The sequence below is a fragment of the Eriocheir sinensis genome, chromosome 8 (genome assembly GCF_024679095.1).
Source record: "Eriocheir sinensis breed Jianghai 21 chromosome 8, ASM2467909v1, whole genome shotgun sequence".
Taxonomy (NCBI): Eukaryota; Metazoa; Arthropoda; class Malacostraca; order Decapoda; family Varunidae; genus Eriocheir; species Eriocheir sinensis.
In genome coordinates, this window is record NC_066516.1 from 18,573,802 (window position 1) to 18,596,293 (window position 22,492).

The 22,492-nt window shown below is 38.9% G+C and overlaps 2 protein-coding genes across 6 annotated transcripts in view; both read right to left on the reverse strand.

The window, feature by feature from the left end:
- Nucleotides 1-2,626: 2,626 nt before the first annotated feature.
- LOC126995619 (proliferation-associated protein 2G4-like) lies at nucleotides 2,627-12,371 on the reverse strand. The gene is made up of 7 exons (XM_050855329.1): nucleotides 12,188-12,371; nucleotides 9,541-9,854; nucleotides 8,940-9,245; nucleotides 8,268-8,360; nucleotides 7,528-7,656; nucleotides 6,423-6,554; nucleotides 2,627-4,803 (listed from the first exon to the last, which is right to left on the reverse strand). The coding sequence occupies exons 1-7, from the start codon at nucleotides 12,267-12,269 to the stop codon at nucleotides 4,708-4,710; spliced, it is 1,152 nt and encodes a 383-aa protein (XP_050711286.1). The 5' UTR covers nucleotides 12,270-12,371; the 3' UTR covers nucleotides 2,627-4,707.
- A 4,797-nt stretch (nucleotides 12,372-17,168) lies between these two features.
- The window catches only part of LOC126995623 (structural maintenance of chromosomes protein 3-like), a 34,364-nt gene continuing 29,040 nt past the window's right edge, over nucleotides 17,169-22,492 (reverse strand). For all 5 annotated transcript variants that reach the window (XM_050855339.1, XM_050855336.1, XM_050855338.1 and 2 more), the window contains exons 18-25: nucleotides 22,168-22,357; nucleotides 21,878-22,036; nucleotides 21,575-21,724; nucleotides 21,088-21,276; nucleotides 20,670-20,824; nucleotides 20,180-20,348; nucleotides 19,594-19,785; nucleotides 17,169-17,954 (exon numbers count right to left, since the gene is read on the reverse strand). In XM_050855339.1, coding sequence (XP_050711296.1) covers nucleotides 17,742-17,954; nucleotides 19,594-19,785; nucleotides 20,180-20,348; nucleotides 20,670-20,824; nucleotides 21,088-21,276; nucleotides 21,575-21,724; nucleotides 21,878-22,036; nucleotides 22,168-22,357 — 1,417 coding nt within the window. In that variant the 3' untranslated portion in view covers nucleotides 17,169-17,741. The remainder of the gene's footprint in view (nucleotides 17,955-19,593; nucleotides 19,786-20,179; nucleotides 20,349-20,669; nucleotides 20,825-21,087; nucleotides 21,277-21,574; nucleotides 21,725-21,877; nucleotides 22,037-22,167; nucleotides 22,358-22,492) is intronic.

Here is a 22,492-nt window from a genome sequence, read left to right on the forward strand (position 1 = left end):
AAGGATATTGTGTAGCTCGGATGGTAATGGTGGGAACGTCCAAAAGATCACTTCCTTACACTCACCCCAAGTGACTGCAGCGAACCAGCCATGCGGGGGCTGCCGCACGTCCTGGCGAAGGTTTTCTCTTGTCCTACGCATCAACTCGCCACTATCAACTTATCAAGCACTACAAGACGATACACTATCACCGCGACACTGTTATTTACGACCACGCGGCGGCTTCGGACGCACTGCTGACCGACGTGCCTCCCTCCACGTGAGTCCCAGTGTTGCCAGTGTAGAAGCTCTGAAACCCCGCTGCAGTATTACCAGATCCAATCATACCTGAAATTTCAATCTGCATATGATTTAACTTAGATAGTCTTTCAAATCCATTCATTCAAATCAAATCCATTCAAATCAAATCAAATCAATCCATTCAAATCAAATCAATTCATTCAAATCAAATCAATCCATTTAAATCCGTTCGTACCAAGAGGCGTACCAAGCACACACACCCAATACGGTTCATTACTTATTAGTCCCAAAAAACAGCAACACATGCCTCGACAGAGCTGTTGCAAGCAGCCGACCTGCTTGTCTTTAGGATCAGACAGCGCCCCACATTACGCCATATAATGCAATATTAATATATGTTTCAACCCTAAATGTTGAGTTCATGTATGTCGTACATCTTTCTACTGATAGCAAACAATATTAAAGTAGTAAGAATATTTTTTTTTTCAAGTAAAGATAACATGTGAAGGAGAATGGAAGCAATAAGAGGAAAAAATGTTTGATGCTGCAACAGTTTGTGGAGTAACATCAGAAAAACAATTAGAATGGGTGGTCTTGTGGTGGAATGGCTTAGTCTAACAGATTACTGAAGAGGAAAGCTTTCAGAAAATGGCAAAGAACAAGATACGAAGGATAAAAAACTACAAAGAGGAGACTCTTAAGACTTTGCTGTATCTAATGGAAAACTTCAGAGGAATGGAACACTTTAAAAACACCTCAGCAAAAGGCATGTTTAGAACTGTCACAGATGTAGATGAAAACTTCAATTACAGAAACCCGATAGTATTGCGACTGTTGGGTATTGAGTGGAGACTAGACAAGTAGGCTACTGCAGGGGGATAGCTATCCAGAGAAGCTGATTAACTTGTGATGGCACTGTATGATGGAACATGATCATTCTGCAGTGACAGATGTGTGTGGGTGGAGATGAAACATCCATAGATTTTGAGGTTAATAATGGAGTGCATCAGGGAACAGCTCTAACTTCCTTGTTGTTTTGAGGTATTGGAGGAGGCCACAAAGGAGAGTAAAGGAGATCTGTGGGAGTTATTGCATGCGGACAACAGTTTAGAAATTGAAGCAAGCAGTGGAAAAGACTTCAAAGTGAACATATATAAAACCAAGATTAAGGTGACAGGCAAGTAAAAAGAAGAGAATCTGCAGGTGAGATGGTCCTGTGGGGTATGTGATAATGGAGTGGGGATCAACTATCCTGTGCAGTGTGATAAATGGTGCTACATGAGGTATTCTTGATTGATGTCCCTTAATAGTGGTTGATTTTAGTTTCCTGCATGTGTATGGAGTGTAGAGGTGAAATGGTAGAAGTGTAGGAGACAAATGAGGCAGATGGTGGAGTAACACGAGATGTAATTTTGTTACTAGGGAGAAATCATTGACAATAAGGAGTGGAGTGGAGAAAGCAGTCAAAGGAAGAGTAGCAGCAGTAAGGAAAGGAGAAATATCTGGGTTGCTGGTAAATATGGGTGTCACACTGAAAAACAGAGGCAAGGTATATGGCACTTATATAAGATCTGTGCTGTTATATATAACAGAGGTATGGGCTGTGACAAAAAAATGCAGGATGCACTGATTAATGTGACAGAAGGATGTTGAGGTAAGAAGCTAGCATTACCTGAAGGGATGGTGTTATGTTGTGCAGCAGTAGCAAGAATGCAGTCTCAAGGAACTGATCTGTGCTCTCACGATCAGATGATGGTGCAGACATGTGGAGAGGAAGTGAGTAGTAGGAGTAAGGCACTTGGTATTGTCAGGCGTCACGGTGCTCGGTCGTATGCAACCAAGCAAATCAAGGAAGACCTGCTGGGCAGGCAAGATCATATAGCTCTGCTGGGGTAACAACAGAGCACTACATTTCTCACCAAACGACTGCTGTGAGCCATGATCGAACTTGTGGCCACAAGCAGAGTACCATATCCAGAGCCACCCACCACTCTCAAGATGCAGAGGAAATGTGTGGTGGGCCTAACCACTGTCTTAATGAGAAGGCACTTGATAGAGCCTGTTGAAGAACTGTTGTGAAACATCTAATCTCATAATAAAAATTTGATAATTTACAATAAATGCATAATTATTATGAGTTGACCTAAACTCCCTAAACTTTAAGATGTGTATCAACCATGAAAACTTGTTCTGCAAAGATACAAAATCATGGTCAAATTCACTACATTCTTATTTAAAGCTTTTATATACTTCAAAGTTCCAATTTTGAAGTGGATACCTTTAAATTACCTTATACCTTTCCCTACCTTTTAACACCTTATCTTCACCAAGATGTGGACATTGCTTCTCGTCACTGGAAGGTTACATGCCAAATCATATATGTATATATAGTTTTTTTTTTATTTCTGGAGTTGAAAACCTGTGTACAAAACTTCCGGCACCGCTACATATAGTATTTTTGTCACCCAAATTTAAAGATACATTACCTTTCACGAAAATTGCTATAAACATCCAGTAAACTTTAACAGAATATATATGAACAACCTTCCAAACAATCGATGTGGGCTATGTTGCAGATCTTATATGCATGAACTTGTGTTACCTTTTGATAGAATTAAGCTAAGCTGGAAACATTACATCCCAAACACTACCAGCAAAGTGCTCAATACCTGGTTCATCCGTTGTGCAGAATGAGTAAAGTAACATTGATCTCAAATAGGAGAGGAATATGTGTGGAGCATTCATTAAGTTTTCAATCTTTTTTTTTTTTTTTTTTTTGATGCCAAATTGATGTCAAAAAAAAAAAATGGGGGGGGGGGGACCCAAACTTTTTGGGGAGGTGGAAAAAAATGGAATGATATGCATTCCTTTTTATGCACAACAAACAACCTTGTTTCATCAAGCAACTTTCTTGAGTTTAAGCCATTTTTAATTTTTTGTCAGTCAATAAAACTGAAATGTAGTAAGTATTCTGAACAAAACAGTTGAGAAGTGTTTTAGTTATGTAAAAAAAGCAATTATATATATACAAAAAGATTGTCAAACTCATACATTCAGTAAAGCGTATTAACTCAATCTAAAATTTACTTCACACAAAAAAACTAAACTTATGCATCACCTTCAGAAGTAACAATGTATTGAAGGCCTGCCAAACACTGAACACGAAATATAAATGCATGCCTATAATTTTCCATGCATGAAGGTCAATTTACAACTGATTATTTAAAGTTATGACTTTTTTGCACAAGGCTAGTCTTGGAAAACTTAAAACCAAGAAAGGTAGACAGCTACTTGGTTATAATCAATCAATACCAAGCGCTGGTGCCAGAGATATTTTTTTTATTAGTTTCTCGTCAAATAAAATATTATTAAGGTATTAAGAAATACCTAAGCAATAATTCCTTATTTATAAAAATATCTCGAGAAAAGGATGACAGTGTTAATCATCTGCATAGGCTCAATACCTGTATAGAAGCCATTCAAAACCACAACCATTATAAACATAACAATTCTTCACACATGCCTACGTTTTCACTGCAACAAGTTCAAAATAAAAATTAAAGCAAGATATAAATTTAAAGGAGAAGGCAGCTGAGAGTGAGGGAAATTTTAGTTGCAAATCTTTATTGGTTATTGCCGCTGTGTAGGTGAAATTTACCTTAACTACAGATTTGTACAAAGGATATACAAAATAACCTCTGAGGTGAAGACACTGGATAGGGGACCAGTTAAAAATGCACATGATTGATGGTCATTGTCTTGGGGAGGCAAGAACAATGCACTCCCCATTTGGCAAGTTTGTTGACCTATGTGAGAGTATATCATTAGAAAACTTGATCTACATGTGCCAGGCAAAGATCCAAGTACATAATATGTACTTTTGTCTTCAAAGCCATATAGGCTTTCTTTATGATATCTTTGAGGTTGCATTTTATGCTGAAGCAGCATTCTTATGCAACAGTTAAGGGGTACATACTGCAATAAAATCCAAGGTAGTTCAACATAGGAGAGTAAGGGGGTCTGCTAAGGAGCATCTTTTTCTGCCACAAGAAGTTAAACTATACTAAAGTTGTTTTACAAATGTACTGATGTGATGAACACAATACGCTTTGGAGAAAACATTCACATTCGAATAAAATTAATAAAAAACTAAAGCTGGTACTTTAGGAGTCACCGGAAATTATCTAAGTACATTTCGTTAACTACTTAAAAGTGATCACAAGTGAACTAAAGTCCGATATGATTGCAAAAACAAATTCAACCCAATTGTGATTTAAAAGGAAAAGATCCAATTATTTTTAAACTGCTTGTGTAACAAGTAATGAAAGTTATGCACTGAGATACTTTTAAAAGATAATTTTCAAAGAGAAAAATGGAGGGAAATTTCTCCTGGGAAAACTAATCCAATTTCCCTGGATACCTGGTGTTTGTTGGGGTCAAGTGTGGCAGTCCTGCTTCAAAGTGGTGCTAGTCCTCACTCTTCACTACTGTGGCTGCTTCCCTCTCTGCCTTCTTTTTCTTCTTCTTGGCATTCTTGTTATTTGTGGAGGCTGTGATAATTTGCTGAAACAATGAAAATTCTTGTGAATTTGAGCCCCAGCTTTACATCTTTCAAATTAATTCTTTCCACTCCTCTGGTGCACCTCCAAACCCAACTCCTTGCCAAACATGGGTCCCTACCTTAGCCCAACATCCTACAGCACACATAAAAATGCCAAACGACACTGCAAGTAATCCTAAGGCACACATGAAACTGACAAACAATACTGCGAGTTTGAAAATAATTTCATGTTGAAATGTGCCCATATAAAATGAAAATGTCAACTGTGAACCAACAACTGTCTAGAATCAACAACACATTTTCAAATGTGAACTAACATCTTGGATTAGAGGCTTTAAGGTTGGAGCTTTGAGAAATTAGTGATGAGGTGGAAGGAGTCGGAGGGGGGGAGGGGAAGAAGATGAAAGAGCAGAGAAGGGAGGGTAGCCAGTACATCAACCCTGCATACACAATACACATAATCACACTAGTCATATTTAGCAAGATCCTGAAGGGTTAATGGTATGCAAAATGTCTTTTTTTGTTTTTAGGAGTCCTAGGTACACACTGACTCAATTTGTCTTCTTTAAACCATACAGCCATGCCCTATTTTGAGCTTTTTTTCACCTCAATACTGAACCACTATCATTTTTTTTAATTGCATAAATCAATTGGAAATTATCTAAAATTAAGGGGAAAAGGTATAATAACACTCATATCAGCTTATTTTTGCCTCTGTGCGGGATGATTATGGAGTGCGCTACGGTGCGTCCTCCCGCCCGGCCGCCAACCTCCTTCATCTTGCGCACCATTCTGACACTGTATAGTTCTTGCTTTAGTGATGCTTGTAAGCAGTATGATTGTCTCTTTGACTACGTACATGCACAACTGGGGTTTTCAACCTCAGCCAGTTCATCCCGAGTTGGCTCATATTCATTCCCAGATGACTCAGACTCACTGAACTCAAAATCAGAGTCCAGAAGCATATTCAGAGCCTCTTGGGCAGAAAGAGTGGAGCAGCGGCAGTCAGACATGACATAAACATTCGTGACTACTGACAAGGTTCTGTCACCCCAGCGCCTGGGAAGAGCGGATGAGTTGCTATTTCTCATTTTTGCCCAAAATTGTTCATTTTTACTTCCTAATTGTGCAGCTATACATGCACTCATCGGATAGAACTTTACAGCAATAGACTCACCAATCTCTCCTCTTGAATATGCAAAAGACCCGAAGTTCATAGAGTGAATGGTTTGACCGTGGCGAAGTGAGGTATTTGGTGTCGGATATAGACGGCAGCGGGCCCTCAGTGTACAAATGCGGTGTTGGCTATAGCCGTCAGTGGGGCTGTACGGGTTAACCTGGTAGCAGCGACGGGCCAAATTTGTGGCTTTACCGTGTACCAGCGATGGGCCAAATTTTGGCCATGATATAAACACCCCAAAAAGAGATGATGCATAAACTGATAACAAATGCGTTGATATATATTATGAAATGGTTTGCATGAGTGATGATTTTTTCTCATTAATTCGCTTAGAGGGGCCTTCAAGAAACATGTTCCCACAGCTACCAGGTTAATATACCTAATATACCCTTCCATTTTAAAGTAAAAATAATATGAAATTAAATTAATGAGATAAATTACCTTCAGCTCGGGGTCGTCTATCTTGTATTTAGTGTCATACAAAGAGTTCTCGAAGGGCAGTCCAGTGATCTTATGCTGGCCAGTTGGCATCAAGAGGACAGTGAACTTGAACTGTGCAACAAACTCTCCACTCTGAAATGGAAAATACTATATCTTAAACAAAGTCAACAATAAATATCCTATGAACCACAATGAATGTATGAAAAGTCACGAGTGATTATTATCGGAGTGAAGGCAATGGGAACTACATACTAACATGCATATACATAGTACAAAGAACAAGATGGGTTCAAAATGAGGTAATGCTGAAAAATTTACTAAACAAGTTGTTGGAAAGTGAGATGAAGGTAAGCTAAAGTGGTCTAACCATACTAAAGGAATGGAGGACAAGAGCATTGGAAACAATCCATATCAATCTGGGTGGCAAGGAAAAGAGGTCACAAAAATGTCTCCATTATGTGAAAGATTGTAAGAGAACGAAGAATGACAACGGCAGATGCAAGAGCTGATGAATGATTTATGCTGGTATTGAAGACATTTGGATGGCAAAACACACAAACTATGGTTACACCCCTCAGTGATTCATCAGTTACTATGATCTCACATCTTACGATAACCAAAATCAACATCATTCATCATTCAATGTCATTATTGCTGGCAGGATGGTTGACTTATGAAGATTGCAGTCATCAAATGACAAGGCATGAATTAAGTGGTCCACTTCACCAAGTCATTTTGCTTCTCTTGACTGACACAAGCGATGAATTGCCTGAAGAATTTAGACAAGCAAAGAAAAAAACATGTAACAGTATAAATATGTATCTGCATGCATACAAATAAGTTAACAGCAAGCAATGATAGCCTCAAGTAAGTGATCCAACTATTTCAGGCATAAAAAATATCTGTAATATGAACAGAATGATGATGAAAAGTTATCATGAAAGTTTGGCAAACTTGCACATAATTAATAGTGAAGTGGAAAATATTCTTAAATACAATCATAACTTGAGATGGGTAGGTCACTTTCAAGAATACTGGGAGGTGAGGGAAGAAAGGGGAGGTGTAAGAGAATAGCCCTCAGAAAAATAACACTTTGATGACTTACCTTCTCCCAGAGAACTGGATATGGATCTACTAGCTTGTGAGCCACACATTCCGTCACACCTAACCTGGCCTTCTTCTCGTCATCAAAAGATCTGATATTGAAGGGCATTGTACCATGATTCTTCTGAACCTGAAATTACACAAGTTTCAAACATTTGACACTTTGACATCAGCGGTTACTGTAGCTTAATGTTATCTAGCGATATACTTACTATGAACTGACATCTATAGATGCAGCAATAAAAAGCTGCCAAAAACCTTTAAGCTCATGTAAAGTTTTACATACTTTTAACTAATATTGAAATATATATAAAGAACATCTTTTTTAATTATAATGCCATGTAATGAAGGCAGAATACCCATTAAGTTGGGTCCAGATATAAAGTACAGCGAATGTGAATAAAAATAAAAATGCTACACTAGTCATTAAGAAAACTTGTTGAGATTTAGCATAACTGGTAACTAGGTGTCAACAGGAAGATTGTCATTTGATGCCATACATGTTTGTCATTTGATGCTAAACATGTACACAACTCGATACAACTTTGCTGAGAACTGCTTAGCCCCCACACCTAAAGTAACAATACTCAAATAACATGCTAACTCCGAGACAGAATATATCTGTGAATTTCAAGAAAAGTTGGATTAAAAGCAGATATGGAGACAGGACAATAGGAGCTTAGCTCAAATCTTGTATACTACCAAAAGATAAATACACACATATAAACACACTCAAAATACCTTGCTGAAGAATTCTCTTGATGCCTTCAGCTTCAGGCTGTAGCTTTCTTCTGTTTTCCTGAATACAGTTACTCGGGCTTCTGCTTCTTTCCCCTTGAAATATAAAAGAAGAAATTACTACCTAACCAAATTCTTTTTCTGGACCATGTCCTACAATATGATAGGCACACTGTCAAATTTAATTATGAACATCAACTCTAGTTGTCAAATGATTGATGAAGTAGAAACCATGCTTTTCAATGGCTCCACACCAATAACTACTACTGGAACAAGCAAGATGCTATTGCTATGTATGAATCTACATCCAGTTGCAAGGCAAAAGGGTAAAGTTGTATAAGCACTTCTGAGCCACAAACAAGAGCAAGCATTTGCTATGAATGAAAACCAGATATAAAAGAATTTTTCACATATGCTTAGTCATGTACTGAACAAAATGTAAAAAACTATGTATACAACTAGACTATCATTACCCAATAGCAATGCCTGTTACATGTACTGGTCAACACATCATTTTAAACGAAATGCACAGCTATAACATCAGATGGCCACTGCAGATTAGCTTCATTATAAATCAGGCATCATCCACACACTGGACAGATTGTTATCATCATCACATGTATAAATTGGCTGTACATTACTTAGATAAAATAACTCAAAACAGACAAGTCTAACCTGGCCCTCTCCAGTTGAAATTATCACATCAACACCATAAACTTCATGTGTCTCAAAATCGTGCTTCTCAACTTCTTTTCGCTGAGCTTCAGTGGGGTTCTGTATGATGGTCTTCTCTCCGTCAATTCTGCCCTGCTGCAACTGGAAGGACAGCATGCCTTCCACTGGCTTGCACTTGTAAACTTCAGCGATCTTTGTGACTGTGTCTGTGACGGCAAAGTTCTGATTACCAGGCTTGACTAAACGTAAGGCTGCTTCAGCTGCATTGTGGGCTGCCATCATCACATCGGCTTGTCGTCCCTTGACCTGCAACAATGATGAATTACATGCCATTACTTACCAAGACCTGATACATGTAAATAACTGTTCAAAATACTAAAAGATATTATCATACTTCCAAAGCAAACCATTTTCCTTCATATGTATTCTATTTTCTACTTACACAATATCCAATGCAGCTTAAGCCACTATTCTAATCAACAAAAAAGACTATGTTTTTGTCCATTGAAAACATACGTTTTTGTCCATTGAAAACATAGGTAAGAGAACTTAATTATCCATAACAGAAATTAAAATTACTTCACCTGCATCACAGTCTCACCTTATTCTCCTTTGATGCTCCAACCACCACTGTGTGCCCAACCACAGCAATGAGGCCATCAATGTGTGCCCCCATATCAATCTTGACTAGATCGCCTTCCTGAAGGATGGTGTCCCCTTCTGAGGCAAGGGGAGAGTAATGGTTGATGCAGTTGTTGACGGATGCACATACTGGGAAGGCAATACCTTTCTTCAAATCCTTCTCCTTTTTAAACACTTTGCTGGTTTCCTCCTCAAGGAGACGATCCCCCTCAGCACAGATGTCACGGACTGAGGCCAGAGGCACACATTTTCCTACTAGAATCTTCAGGACTCCTGAAAATCATAAAAAATTGATTACTACTCAATATGCTTCATATCTCAAGCATAACGTACCAATTGTTATAGTTAGGTAGATCCAAACCTTTTTTACTTCACAGGTACCTTGCAATACACTGGACATACAATGCTGAGCCTTTAAGGAGTGTACACATCACAGGTAATGAATTACATACCATTATTTACCAAGACCTGATACATGTAAATAACTGTTCAAAATACTAAAAGATATTATCATACTTCTAAAGCAAACCATTTTCCTTCATATGTACTCTATTTTCAATAGCGTGTGTGTGTGGACCAGATTAGAGCCCTGGTGCTTATGCCAAATGAGTGAATATCCATACTAAAGTCAGTGGCCAAATGTATGCCACATTATAATTTACAGAAGCTTTTTACTATGTGTGCCCATAAACTGCCACTACATATCATCAGCCAATATAACAAACACAAATGTCAAGACCGGTACACTTCATTACGGACACAATACATGTTCACAAAAAATATAGAATGCTCTTGCACTAATTACTGGTAAAAGCACTTTGACACTATTTATATTTCACTTTCACCATACATACAAACTTTATTTCAGGAGATATTGCATGACTGCATAAGCAGTCTATTTCAGAAAATTGCCTAAATATTTGAGGAAATTTATCATAGTTATAACAGAATGAGGAACTGCAGAGTTGGGCCAAATATCTAGTTAATATTTTAGGACAAATACATTACAATCTTTAGCAACGATAGGTTTCTATATTATCGGCAATATGTGATATGTGACCGTCATTTAGGTTAAGGGGAAGTTCTGTTAATCTGTAAATATTTCCTAACTGTTCTGGGGGTAATAGGTTACCATTTATCAGGTTGTCTTGACAGCAGAGCTGCAGCTTGGCTTGCTGAAGATCCTTGACCTTAGCAATTTAGTGGCAAATTATTACTATCCAAGAATCAAATAGGTCAATGTGGAGATTGTGACAAGCAAAAAATGTACATTACAGCATGTTGTCTGTCTTATCGAGCACAACACTGCACAGGTCTCCAAATCATTAAGGTGATATTATTCAAGCACAACAATAACTACTATATATTCAGTCAAGTGAATATAATTTTTTGTTGCAAATATTTGACGAACTTGAAATGGCTGTTTTGTGATTATGCGATAAATGAACTTAAACGCTTCTGCAGCTTTCTTCTGGTCAGAACAACTAGCACCATTGGATAAAGCATTATGTTTTACACAAAAATTAATTGTCAATGTCTTTGAAATAAACTACTCAGGTCAGCAAAGTAATCCTAAAATCAGCTTTGCTGGCAGCCTCCAAAAGGAAACAGACAAAGAAATTCATGTTACAGCTGTTGTGCTAATTAACTTTTACCTGATATTCTTCCCGACCTGGAATTCAGCTGGGGCAAATAACAATCATAGCCCATTCAATTCACTGGCGCGTGAGCAGAACAATAGCTGTCATGATGGTGCAATGTTTTTGTGGGTGTAAAACAGTAACCGGTGTATGACCGTGCCTCCCGATCACTGACCGCAGCCGACGGTGTGAGGCTCCTTATGACCCAAACATCCCAGGAATACGAGTTATGGGGGGGGCATGCATCAGGCGTGGGTCTAAGGGGATGTCACTGGGCTTCCCAGGTGAGGCGTACAATGGCCCGGGGGGAAGAAAGGAGGCAGCCGCGGACTCAAGCAAACCATACTCCCGCCATTACCTCAGCACTCCCGTTACACATGACCTATTTACGGGGGACGCCTCACCCCTACAAAGGAACTCTCGCCGGTACATGAGCCACGGCGAGGAAAACCCTGACGAGGCAGAGACTAGAGAAGGGTTTCCATGCGCTGCATCAAACATGGAGGCGGCGGCGGCGAGGGCCCAGCCAGCCAGACGCTTCCTTCCACCTCCCACACCAACCATTTCCAAAGGCCGAAAAGGACATCAATCGGACTCTAACGAGTGTTTTATATAGATCCAAGGTACAGAAGAAGGATCAAACTACCAGAAGGGCCACAAATCTACCCTAGGAAATGCTTGAAACTCCTATAAAAGCCTTGTCAAATATGCGCGTTTGGACCCCGAAAGGTTTACCCTCCAAGATCAACCATTTCCAGAGGCCGAAAATGAGATTAATCGGGTTCTAATCAGTGTTTTCTTCAGGTCCAAAGAAAAGAAGAAGGCTCAAAGTACCAGAAGGGTCATAAACACACCCCTGGAAATCACTAAAACACCTACCGAAGCCTAGTCAAATATGCGTGCCTGGGACCCTAACTTCCCCTATGACAGCCCGGGCCACAGCTGTTTCTCCTTCCTGGGACTTACGATTCACTATTTCCCCGGCCATTTTGTACTTGGTGACGACGAGGTCCTCCGCGATGGTGTGTTCCTCCTCATGGTCGCTCATGGTGGCGGAGGAGGCAGGTTCAGGGTTCACGTGGACAGCAGGAGGCTTACTGGCGGGAAACAAGAGGAGGAGGGTGAAGGGCGCCCCGGCAGCCTCCACCACAGAGACAAGTGACGCACGCCGCCCTCACACGCCGATTTTATTCCACTTTTTCTTCTATTTCTACCTCTAATTTCTCCCCTTAGACTCACGTACGCCTGATGCATGTCCTCACTTTAACCTATCCTAGCATTACTATTCCGATTTATTCACCTTTTCTCCTTCTCCTCTCCTGGCACGCCGCCCTCACACGCCGATTTTATTCCACTTTTTCTTCTATTTCTATATATAATTTCTCCCCTTAGACCCATGTACGCCTCATGCATGTCCTCCCCTTAACCTATCCTAGCATTACTATTCCGATTTATTCACATTTTCTTCTTCTTCTCTCCTATAGCACGCCGCCCTCACACGCCGATTTTATTCCACTTTTTCTTCTATTTCTACCTCTAATTTCTCCTCCCCTTAGACCCACGCCTGATGCATGTCCTCCCCTTAACCTATCCTAGCATTACTATTCCAATTTATTCACCTTTTCTCCTTCTCTCCCAGCACGCCGCCCTCACACGCAGATTAATTCAACTTTTTCTTCTACTTCTACCTCTAATTTCATCCCTTAGACCCATGTACGTACGATTGATGCATGTCCTCCCTTTAACCTATCCTAGCATTACTATTCCGATTTATTCACCTTTTCTCCTAGCACGCCGCCCTCACACGCCGATTTTATTCCACTTTTTCTTCTATTTCTCCCTTTAAGGCGGCTTTACACCTGGCAATTCCTGGCCGGCAATACAGCCGCGACCATCTAGCGCCTAGCTGGGTACTCTCGGGAGCAAGTACGTTCACACGTGGGAGGAGCCGCCGGGAGCATCAAGACGTAAACTGCTAGTAAATGCAAGGGCATGAATTCATCCCAGACACCCCAAAGGGCTACTACCATATATTAAAACCACAATGAGTTTGGTCCATTAGCCTAATATTGTAGAAATAATTTAAGTAAACGAGTTTTACCTTCAGTAGTATTGATCGATTGTTGCATTTAACAACAAAGGAGAAGGGAGGAACATGCCATCGCAACCCCCAGGCATTACATAGTGTGATTATATAATACACGAAAATAATCGTTCCTTACCTCCTTCGATATCTCGCAAGGAGGTAAACATTTCTCGGATGTTGCTGCCACTCTCTCAAAAGTTGTTTTGCGTATACTCAGCTTATCATACAGCTTATCTTGTGGGTCCCACAAGTATCTATGCTGCCTAACTTCTTCTAGTAATGCCACCTCGGCCTCCTGGCTCCAAATCTTGTTGTCTGTATCTCTCATTTCTTGTTATATTGGTGCCGACATGTTGTACTCAGCCGCCAGTCGGCAATACAAGACGGACGCGCTCAGCTGCAGAAAACTTGCCGCGAGAAGGGCTCACAGACCTAGACCCAGACCAAAAATGCAGCCGCGCCTGTATTGCCGACTAGGAATTGCCAGATGTAAAGCCGCCTTTAGACCCACGTATATGTACGTACGTACGACTGTTGCATGTCCTCCCTTTAACCTATCCTAGCATTACTATTCCGATTTATTCACCTTTTCTCCTTCTTCTTCTCTCCTACCACGCCGCCCTCACACGCCGATTTTATTCCACTTTTTCTTCTATTCTACCTCTAATTTCTCCCCTTAAACCCACGTACGCCTGATGCATGTCCTCCCCTTAACCTATCCTAGCATTACTATTCCGATTTATTCACCTTTTCTCCTTCTTCTTCTCTCCTACCACGCCGCCCTCACACGCCGATTTTATTCCACTTTTTCTTCTATTCTACCTCTAATTTCTCCCCTTAAACCCACGTACGCCTGATGCATGTCCTCCCCTTAACCTATCCTAGCATTACTATTCCGATTTATTCACCTTTTCTCCTTCTTCTCTCCTAGCACGCCGCCCTCACACGCAGATTAATTTCTTCTATTTCTAGCTCTAATTTCTCCCCTTAGAACCACGCCTCATGCATGTCCTCCCCTTAACCCATAACCCGGGGATGCTTGGGTTATAAAGAGCCTCAACTAAAAATGCATCACAAACATTGATCACATTCATCTCTCCTATCTTAAGTATTTATTGTCGAACTTTAACTCTAGACATTAAAAGATTAATAAATGTATCAATGTAAACACATCTGTTGTTCCCTCCATTGAGGCACTAGCAATATAATTTTTTTCATTAGTTTTAATGATCTCCAGCTGCAACTCTATCCATTTCTCAGACACTTCATATCAATCATTCAATAAGGCCATATGCCATGGAGATACTTAGCCTTAGCCATCCTACAATACCAAAACCAGGGGTATCTCCAAGCTAGTCTCCATGCAGGCCCCTTCCCCATTTAAGAACCTCATGGCAGGATACATCGATTTGCTAAAGCCACAAACTGTGGGCGTCCCATGGGTCTCTTCAGCTCAGGATTTTCTTAAAGAAACTTCTCTATGAAATTCTTCAAGTAATTACTCAGTGTCCATGTCTCACAGCCATAGAGTAAGAAAGGGAGCACACACAACTTATAAAAACCAAATCCTAGTTTTTCTGTACAGGTATTGACAACGTCATACAGTTGTGCTGAGTGGGTCAGTTATACCTTCCGAAGGCCGAGCCAATCCGCTCTAAGACTTTTGACAAACTGCCATTGTTCTACACTACCCAGGTAGCAGTGATGGGTCAAATTTGTGGCTTTACCGTGTACCAGAGACAGGCCAAATTTTTACCATGATATAAACCCCCAAAAATTGATGATGCATAAACTGATCACAAATGCGCTACGTATTATGAAATGGTTTGCATGAGTGATGATTTTTTCTCATTTCTTTCGCTTAGAGGGGCCTTTAATAAACGTGATCCCTGCAGCTACCAGGTTAACCAAGTTATGTGAAATTTTCAAAGATATCACTGTCCTTGCCACATGCATCAAATGACTACTTTTTCATTTAGTAAGCCTCCAAACACCTGTCTTGGCTGAGACCATTCTAGGCACTGCATAAGGAGGCAAAGCCTCCTTATGCAGTGCCTCAAGAACCATCCCAAGAATCTCCAATAACTCTGCATAATCCAGATTACTGCATTACTGTCAAAAAACAACTTGGCCTCCTTATGCAATGCCTCAAGAACCATCCCAAGAAACTCCATTTTGACTACATGGATTGCTGTTATTATCAGCAAAAATTAAGCTCAGTGACCATGGTATTTCTAATAGATAACTCCCAATGACTTTAATCCACAGCTCTGCCTAAGTCCATGCATGTGTTGAAGTGAAGGGCCGGGGGCACAACCCTGCCTCACTCCCATCTTCACAGATAAGAAGCTGGACATGCCCCCACCCCCCATTCTTCACAGCACTGTCCCAGAGTTCAAGCCAGTCAATAGAGCAACGATCCTGGCAGGAATCCCACATTTAAAGCAGATCCCAGAGTGCTTCATGATGCCCTGAATCAAATGCTTTCTTGAGCTCAACATAGGCTGCAAGTATCCCTTGCCAAAACTTGAGTCCACACTTCACCAGTATGCAAAGGGATAGGTAATAGTCAGTTGTTGACCTACCAGATGTGAACCTGGACTGCTCAGCATTGAAAAATATAATACCACGATAGTTGTTGCTGTCCTGAAACTCCCTTTTCTAAATAAGGACAACCAACCCCTCTTCCAATCAGATGAAATGGTACCAGACTGCCACAAGGCACTCAACACTGCATGCAATGCAAGGATCATGGCCTATCCTCCAGCTTTGAGCATCTCTGCACTTGAGTTACAAACACCAGCTGCCCTTTGATTTCTCAACCCTTGCCACAGCCTCTGACCTTGTCAAGAGGGTGGGATTATTATTCTCCCCAGATCTTACAAAATTCAGGAGAGAGCTGTTGGTGTCCCTGGTATCAGTACAATGGGAACCAACACATAACTCATAGCCACCCTGTTAAGTGCCAGTAGTAGCAGTCATCCAAGACATTGAATGTCCTACAGGGTGCACTAGTCTAATACGGAGTCGAGTTTGCCATAAAATAACTTCACTTTCACACACCTCGGTAGGAGCATACACTGCAACAAGAGACATGAAACCCATGGTGTGCTATTAGCCTCCTTTAGTATACATTCATCAACCAAAGTAACCTAAACCACAAATGGCTGCAATTGCTGGAGATGCCTATAGCTACCCCTATAAGACAAACATCCTTGTTCATGCCCGGCCAAATCGGTGTACCCCCCATGCTGATCTCACTACTGCCAGGCCTCCTCGTTTCAGGGTCCTACTATTTCCACCTTTGCCCCACAGTAAAACTGGATTGGGTTTTTATAGTATAACTTGAGCTTAGCAGCAGCACCTGGTATGCTAATTGTATTGTATTGTATTTGTATTTTGACCAACCACAACTCATTCCATTTTTCATACTTCATACAATGAGAATTCAGATTTGGAAATGGCATCCAATAAAAATATTGAGATTTGTAAAACAGATGCATGAACCCAAGTTGCTCATTATAAGAATTCTGAACTAAGAATGGCAAGATAGAATTATGTGATATTTGTAAATAGAATGCACTAAACAGTTGCACACCTTAACTTTCTCAAAGCCACCATCTCACCATTGACCTTTATGGGCTGAGATCTATCATGCAGTTTGTGGCAATCTCAGGATCATGTGAAAGTGTAGTCAGCTCATTTCCAGGTGATTCTTCTTCCTCTGACAGTTGTCTAGTTTCTCAACGATCTTCTTGATTCTCTGAAGCCTCCCTGTGCAAGTAGCTGGGTTCATGATAAAGTCTGCTTTCTTTTTCTACTTTCAATCTATATGTAAGGAAAGAGAACTAAGGGCTGGGATAAGTATTTCATCCTTTATTAAAAAATAAGAGCACCTATATATTTAGCAATTGAATTTCTTGCATAATTCTGTTAGATCACACAAAATAAAACTATACAGCCTATTATGCTTGTTTTTTTGTTTTTGTTTTTTAATAAAATACATAAAACTGACCCTGATGAAATTATAAATAAAATTTCTCCTAAAAAAAAATAAAAAAAAAAAAAAAAAAAAAAAAAAAAAGGCATAATATATAAGTGCTTTACTTTCCTATATAGAAAATCTATACCTCAGGTCCCTTTCCACTTATGCACATTCAAAAAATATGAGAGATTTCTCTGGTTTCAATTTCTTTGTACAAATAACATTTCTCCTACAAAACGAATGTGATATGCACTTTCAAAAATATTTACAATTTACATGGGAAGCATTCCTCTTTCTCAGATATAGAACAGTATAAAAAGTAATATGAAACTTCAGCTACCAAAATGTACTGAACATGGAAAACAAGAAATTTACAAAATAACAACCCTTCACACAACTGGAAGGTTGGCCCTAAATATTATATATACATGTGTGTATATATGAAGTACTTAACCATGGGTTTGGTCATCTTCAACAAAATCATAAGCTTCTTCTCGTGATACACACTCCACGTGAGAGACCTTATTTCTAAACTTTACACCATAGAACTTATTTGCATGTTCCAGAAGCTCTGGCCTGAAGGTTGTGGTGATGAACTGAGCATCTTTGCTTAGCTCATGAATCATATCAGCTACAGCTTTCCTGTGCTGAGCATCAAGTGCCTGAAATATGAAAATAATCAGTCTCATTATGGGTTCCTGTAGCTAATTAATCCTCCACAACCAATGCAACCCTTCCAACTTGGGGGAACAGAGTATTCTAAACCCTTTATTGATTTATGTCAGACTAACAAGGTGTCTTACAGTTGTTGTCATATACTTATTATGTTCATATTCTTGCATGTAACATCTATGAATCCTTTTGATGCATTCCAATATTTACAATATAAATATAATATAAAAATGTGCTATAAAGTCATTGCCAGCTAAATAATTGATGCATAGGTGTATAGGTGAAACTCAGGGACTAAACATAACACATGTTAAATGTTCCATAAGTCATTGTAGGTGTTATCGTATAATATTGATTGTAAAAATGTATGTATGTAACTTCACTGGTGCCCACGAGATTCTGACCCCACTGCAGGTGCATATTCATGTCATCAGAGTAACAAAAGTTAAGTGTTTATGGTATCTTATTAGTGATTTGCAATTTGGTTTTCTTGTTAGATATATGTAAATACAAATACTTCAGTATTTATATGCTGTGAACCATCTGTAGCATACCAATTAATCAATTCGGATATATACCTGGGGGTGCGTCACCCACCCTATGACAACAAAGATAAAGCAAGGGATTCCTCTAGGTAGGATCCCTTCCCATCCAAAGTACCTCATGGAAGGATTTATCGACTTGCTCAAGCCATGAACTCTGTGGGGATCCCTTAGCCTCCTCCCCTCAAGATTCTCTTACAGAAACAATCCAATTATCAGGGACAACTTCTGGGTAGTGTGCCACAGGCCCGTAAAGCCAGAAATGGCATTCACAGACTATAGTAAAACTCATCTTAAAGAGTGGGTGTAAGGTGCCATGTGAGGAATATCCGGGAGTACAGCGTTGCCACGTTTTTAACCCCACATTGGTTGCCTCTCTCTCCCTCTCTCTCTCTCTCGTGGCATTATCGCCATGAGGATTTAGAAGTAATTTTTCTTACTTATGTCAGCTTATTTTAACTTACATTCCTTCACAATATAATCTAAATATAATTGTGAAACTACTAACACATCCCAAAACGAAAGGTAAACTCAATAATAAGTACAGCATTTTTTTTGCAACACTGAAAATATGTGTGCCATGTTTCTTTATATGCTTATAAATATCTTATCCATAATAAGTTAACTGTTCTTTCATACGTTATAATACTAAGATTAAATGTGTATGCAGATTTGCTGATTTTATTTGCCATGGTTTTACTTATATTAGAACATTTCTACATCGTGGTCTAGGAGAAACACGGCAATGCTGTACAAGGGGATCCCTACGCTGAACCCCCCCACAACCGCACGTTTGGCCGAGCCAGACTATAAGTAGGCAATAGGCCTCGAATAAGTCTTACAGAATAATCACTGGTCTGACACAGTCATTCCAGCAGTATTAGATAATATATCCCTAAAATTGAAAAAAAATGCAGGAAACATTTTGAAGAGTAAGCTAAATTTCATGTAAGAAAAACAGCTAGAACCTAAGCATGAATGATCAGATTACTGATGAGTTGGATTTCAAACTATACCAAACCAGATTGCTCTCTAATAAACCTTTAACAAATCATAAACAGTGTGTATTGTTTTATTGCTATCTTACCTGATCAATTTCATCAAAAAGATAGAAAGGGGCTGGATCGCATTTCTGGATGGCAAAGATGAGAGCGAGGGCCACAAGAGATTTCTGTCCTCCTGATAACTGGTTCATCTCCCTCATCTCAGCATTTCTTCCAGTGAATGACACACGGATGCCAACACCCGTGAAGTTGTCAACTGTTCCTTGTTCTTCATGCTGCATTTTAATATTATATCAATAGTCATAAAATAATTATATATATATATATATATATATATATATATATATATATATATATATATATATATATATATATATATATATATATATATATATATATATATATATATATATATATATATATATATATATATATTGGTTTTAAGAATTGATATTATACAAAACATACATCTGACTCTTGATTTTGTGTACAACGGAGGAAAAGTAGTTGTCCACATTTTCCAAGAGAAAAATACTAAAATCAGAAAAAAATAACTGCAAATGGTCACATGAATGATAATTAAATATTTCTATGACTACCATGGGCCCTGTGTGACTGTATGCAAATTTTTATCATCACCACATAGTCAAGTAGTATATTACACCCTACCTCACTTTCATCCTCATTGTCTGACTTCATGACCAATTGGGCATGTCCCTGTGGAGCAAGCTTCTTGAACACCTCACTGAAGTACTTGGACACTTGCTTGAAAGTAAACTGGATGGCTTCATACTTTCGGTGTTCAAGGACACTCATCAGCTCCTTGATTTTGTCATACCTTGAAGAAATGCAAGAAAAAATAATCAATGTAGAATACCTAACTGACTGCAATCACATCTTCTCTAAATACTTGTGGCCTAGAGACATGATGGTTAGCACAAGGTCCAGGATGCTACAAATAACTTGCATGGCCTCTATAGTAAATACTCCTTCCCTTTGCACAGGATACTTTGTATATTCCCAATGTAGAAGCTGTCCTGTTAAATAATTTGATAAATATTTTTGACTTGAAATTAACAACACTTTTGTAAAAGCAATTTTGTCAACCAATAGGAGAAAAAAAAAAAAAAAAAAAAAAAAAAAATGGCCTTCAGCTCACCCTCTATCTAATTCTTCTTTCCTCATCACCAATTTCTCCTTCTGTTCAGAGAATGAGATGAATTGATCCAGAGCCTTCTTGTTAACATGAGAATACTTCTTCAGTTCCATGTTGGAAGTTTCCAACTTCTTGAAAAGCTGTTTAGTCGGCAGACCCTGAAAAGGATGAGTTATCAGCAATTAATGTAGAAAGGTACAAAACCTATTGAGCATGAAAAATAAGCACAATTCAATAGATAAATTGGAGAAAATTCTAAAGCAACCATTAGGTACCAAATGGCCAACCTGCAACAGCGTTGTTGTTAATAACATAAGGCACTAAATAATAACTTTGATACCAGCCACTTATTTGGATTTGTTTTTAGGGGAAAAAAAAGAAGAAAGAAAGAAAGAAAGCTGTATATCAAATTAATACTTACTTGATACTTATCGAAAGCTTCAGAAGGCAATGATCCTAAGTCACGAATCTTCTTTGAACAATCATCAATTTTCTGATGGAGAAGAGTTTGCTTTGATGCCATTTTTTCCAAATCTTTGGCATCTTCTTCCATTCGCTCCATAACTTCCTTTTCTTTTGATTTTACCTTTTCAAGTTCAACCTTTAAACTCTGGAATATTTGCATATGTAAGTAAACATTGCACCATGGAACATGTATAATTGACTAGAACTCAATGTGAAGAACTGAATTATGAGGCAAAACACAATTCTTTATTTAGCACCATTTCAATTCTAACTAAGATATTACCAAACCAAATAATGACTCATTATGTAAAATATATACTTGACTAAATATTCATATATATTCATGTGATATAGTATGAACTAATGTAATAAGCAAATCTTATATATGTATGCTGATGTATTATTAGGTTAGTATTGTTGCAACAAATGAGAAAGAATCTTACCTTTTCTTTCTTTTGAAGTTCTGTGACTTTCTTCTCCACTTCTTTGTACTGTACTGCTACCTCCTCTATTCGTGTATCTACTCTTTGGATTTCACTCTGGCTGTGATCCAGTTGGCGCTTCCGGTCCTCCACAGAAATTTCTTGCAAGGCCTAAGACAATAAAATTTAAGTTACACACAACTCTAAATTTCACTTATGAAAATAAAGCAAAATACGCAACACTGCAAATTCAACTGCGAGTAAGTTAATGGCATGACACATTTATTAGGTATATGAATATTAAAAGTATGAATAACTTCATACCTGCATAAGTTCATCCTTTCTTCTATGAAGGTTGTTTGTGAGAAGGTTCTCAAGCTTATTCTTATCTGCTTCAAGCTTCATCCGCCGAGTGAAAGCTTCCTTGTTATCTTGTGTCAGTCGTCTAATATCATCATTCAACTGATCTACTTCATGCTGGTCCTGAAAGGAAAATTTCATCAAATTTCATTAGCTACACTAAATAAAGACAGCCACTTGAAACTCAAGACAACCTGATGTATATAATGTGCTACTTGCACATAAAACTTTCATCAACCTTTTAAAATGCCTACCTGAACACTGAGTGTAGCCATTAGGTCTTGATGAAGTTCCGACTCTAATCCTTCCTTGGTGGCCATCATGGCTTCCAAGCTGGCCTTGAGTTGAGTCAAAGACCTCTCCTTTGGTTGTTTGGTTCGCTCCAGACCTGACTGCTCCTCTTTCATTAACCGAATGTCAGTTTTTACCTTTTCAAACAAATTTCTGTAAAATCAGTTAATAAATTGTAGTTTTGTGTATAGCCAATTGTTCAGAAACAAAACTTATCCCTATACTTGGGTCTAGTCTCCCTAAGTTTGTACAAGTTAACTCCCATAATGATACCAAATGTTGGATCTT

Excerpts from the sequence above, each read along its gene's own strand:
- LOC126995619 (XM_050855329.1), bottom strand. The coding sequence starts at position 12,269 with ATGAGCGACCATGAGGAGGAACACACCATCGCGGAGGACCTCGTCGTC. Across the intron at positions 9,855-12,187 it reads GGCCGGGGAAATAGTGAATC|GAGTCCTGAAGATTCTAGTA; the intron begins GTAAGTCCCAGG and ends TATGATTTTCAG. Across the intron at positions 6,555-7,527 it reads ATCCAGTTCTCTGGGAGAAG|AGTGGAGAGTTTGTTGCACA; the intron begins GTAAGTCATCAA and ends TTTCCATTTCAG.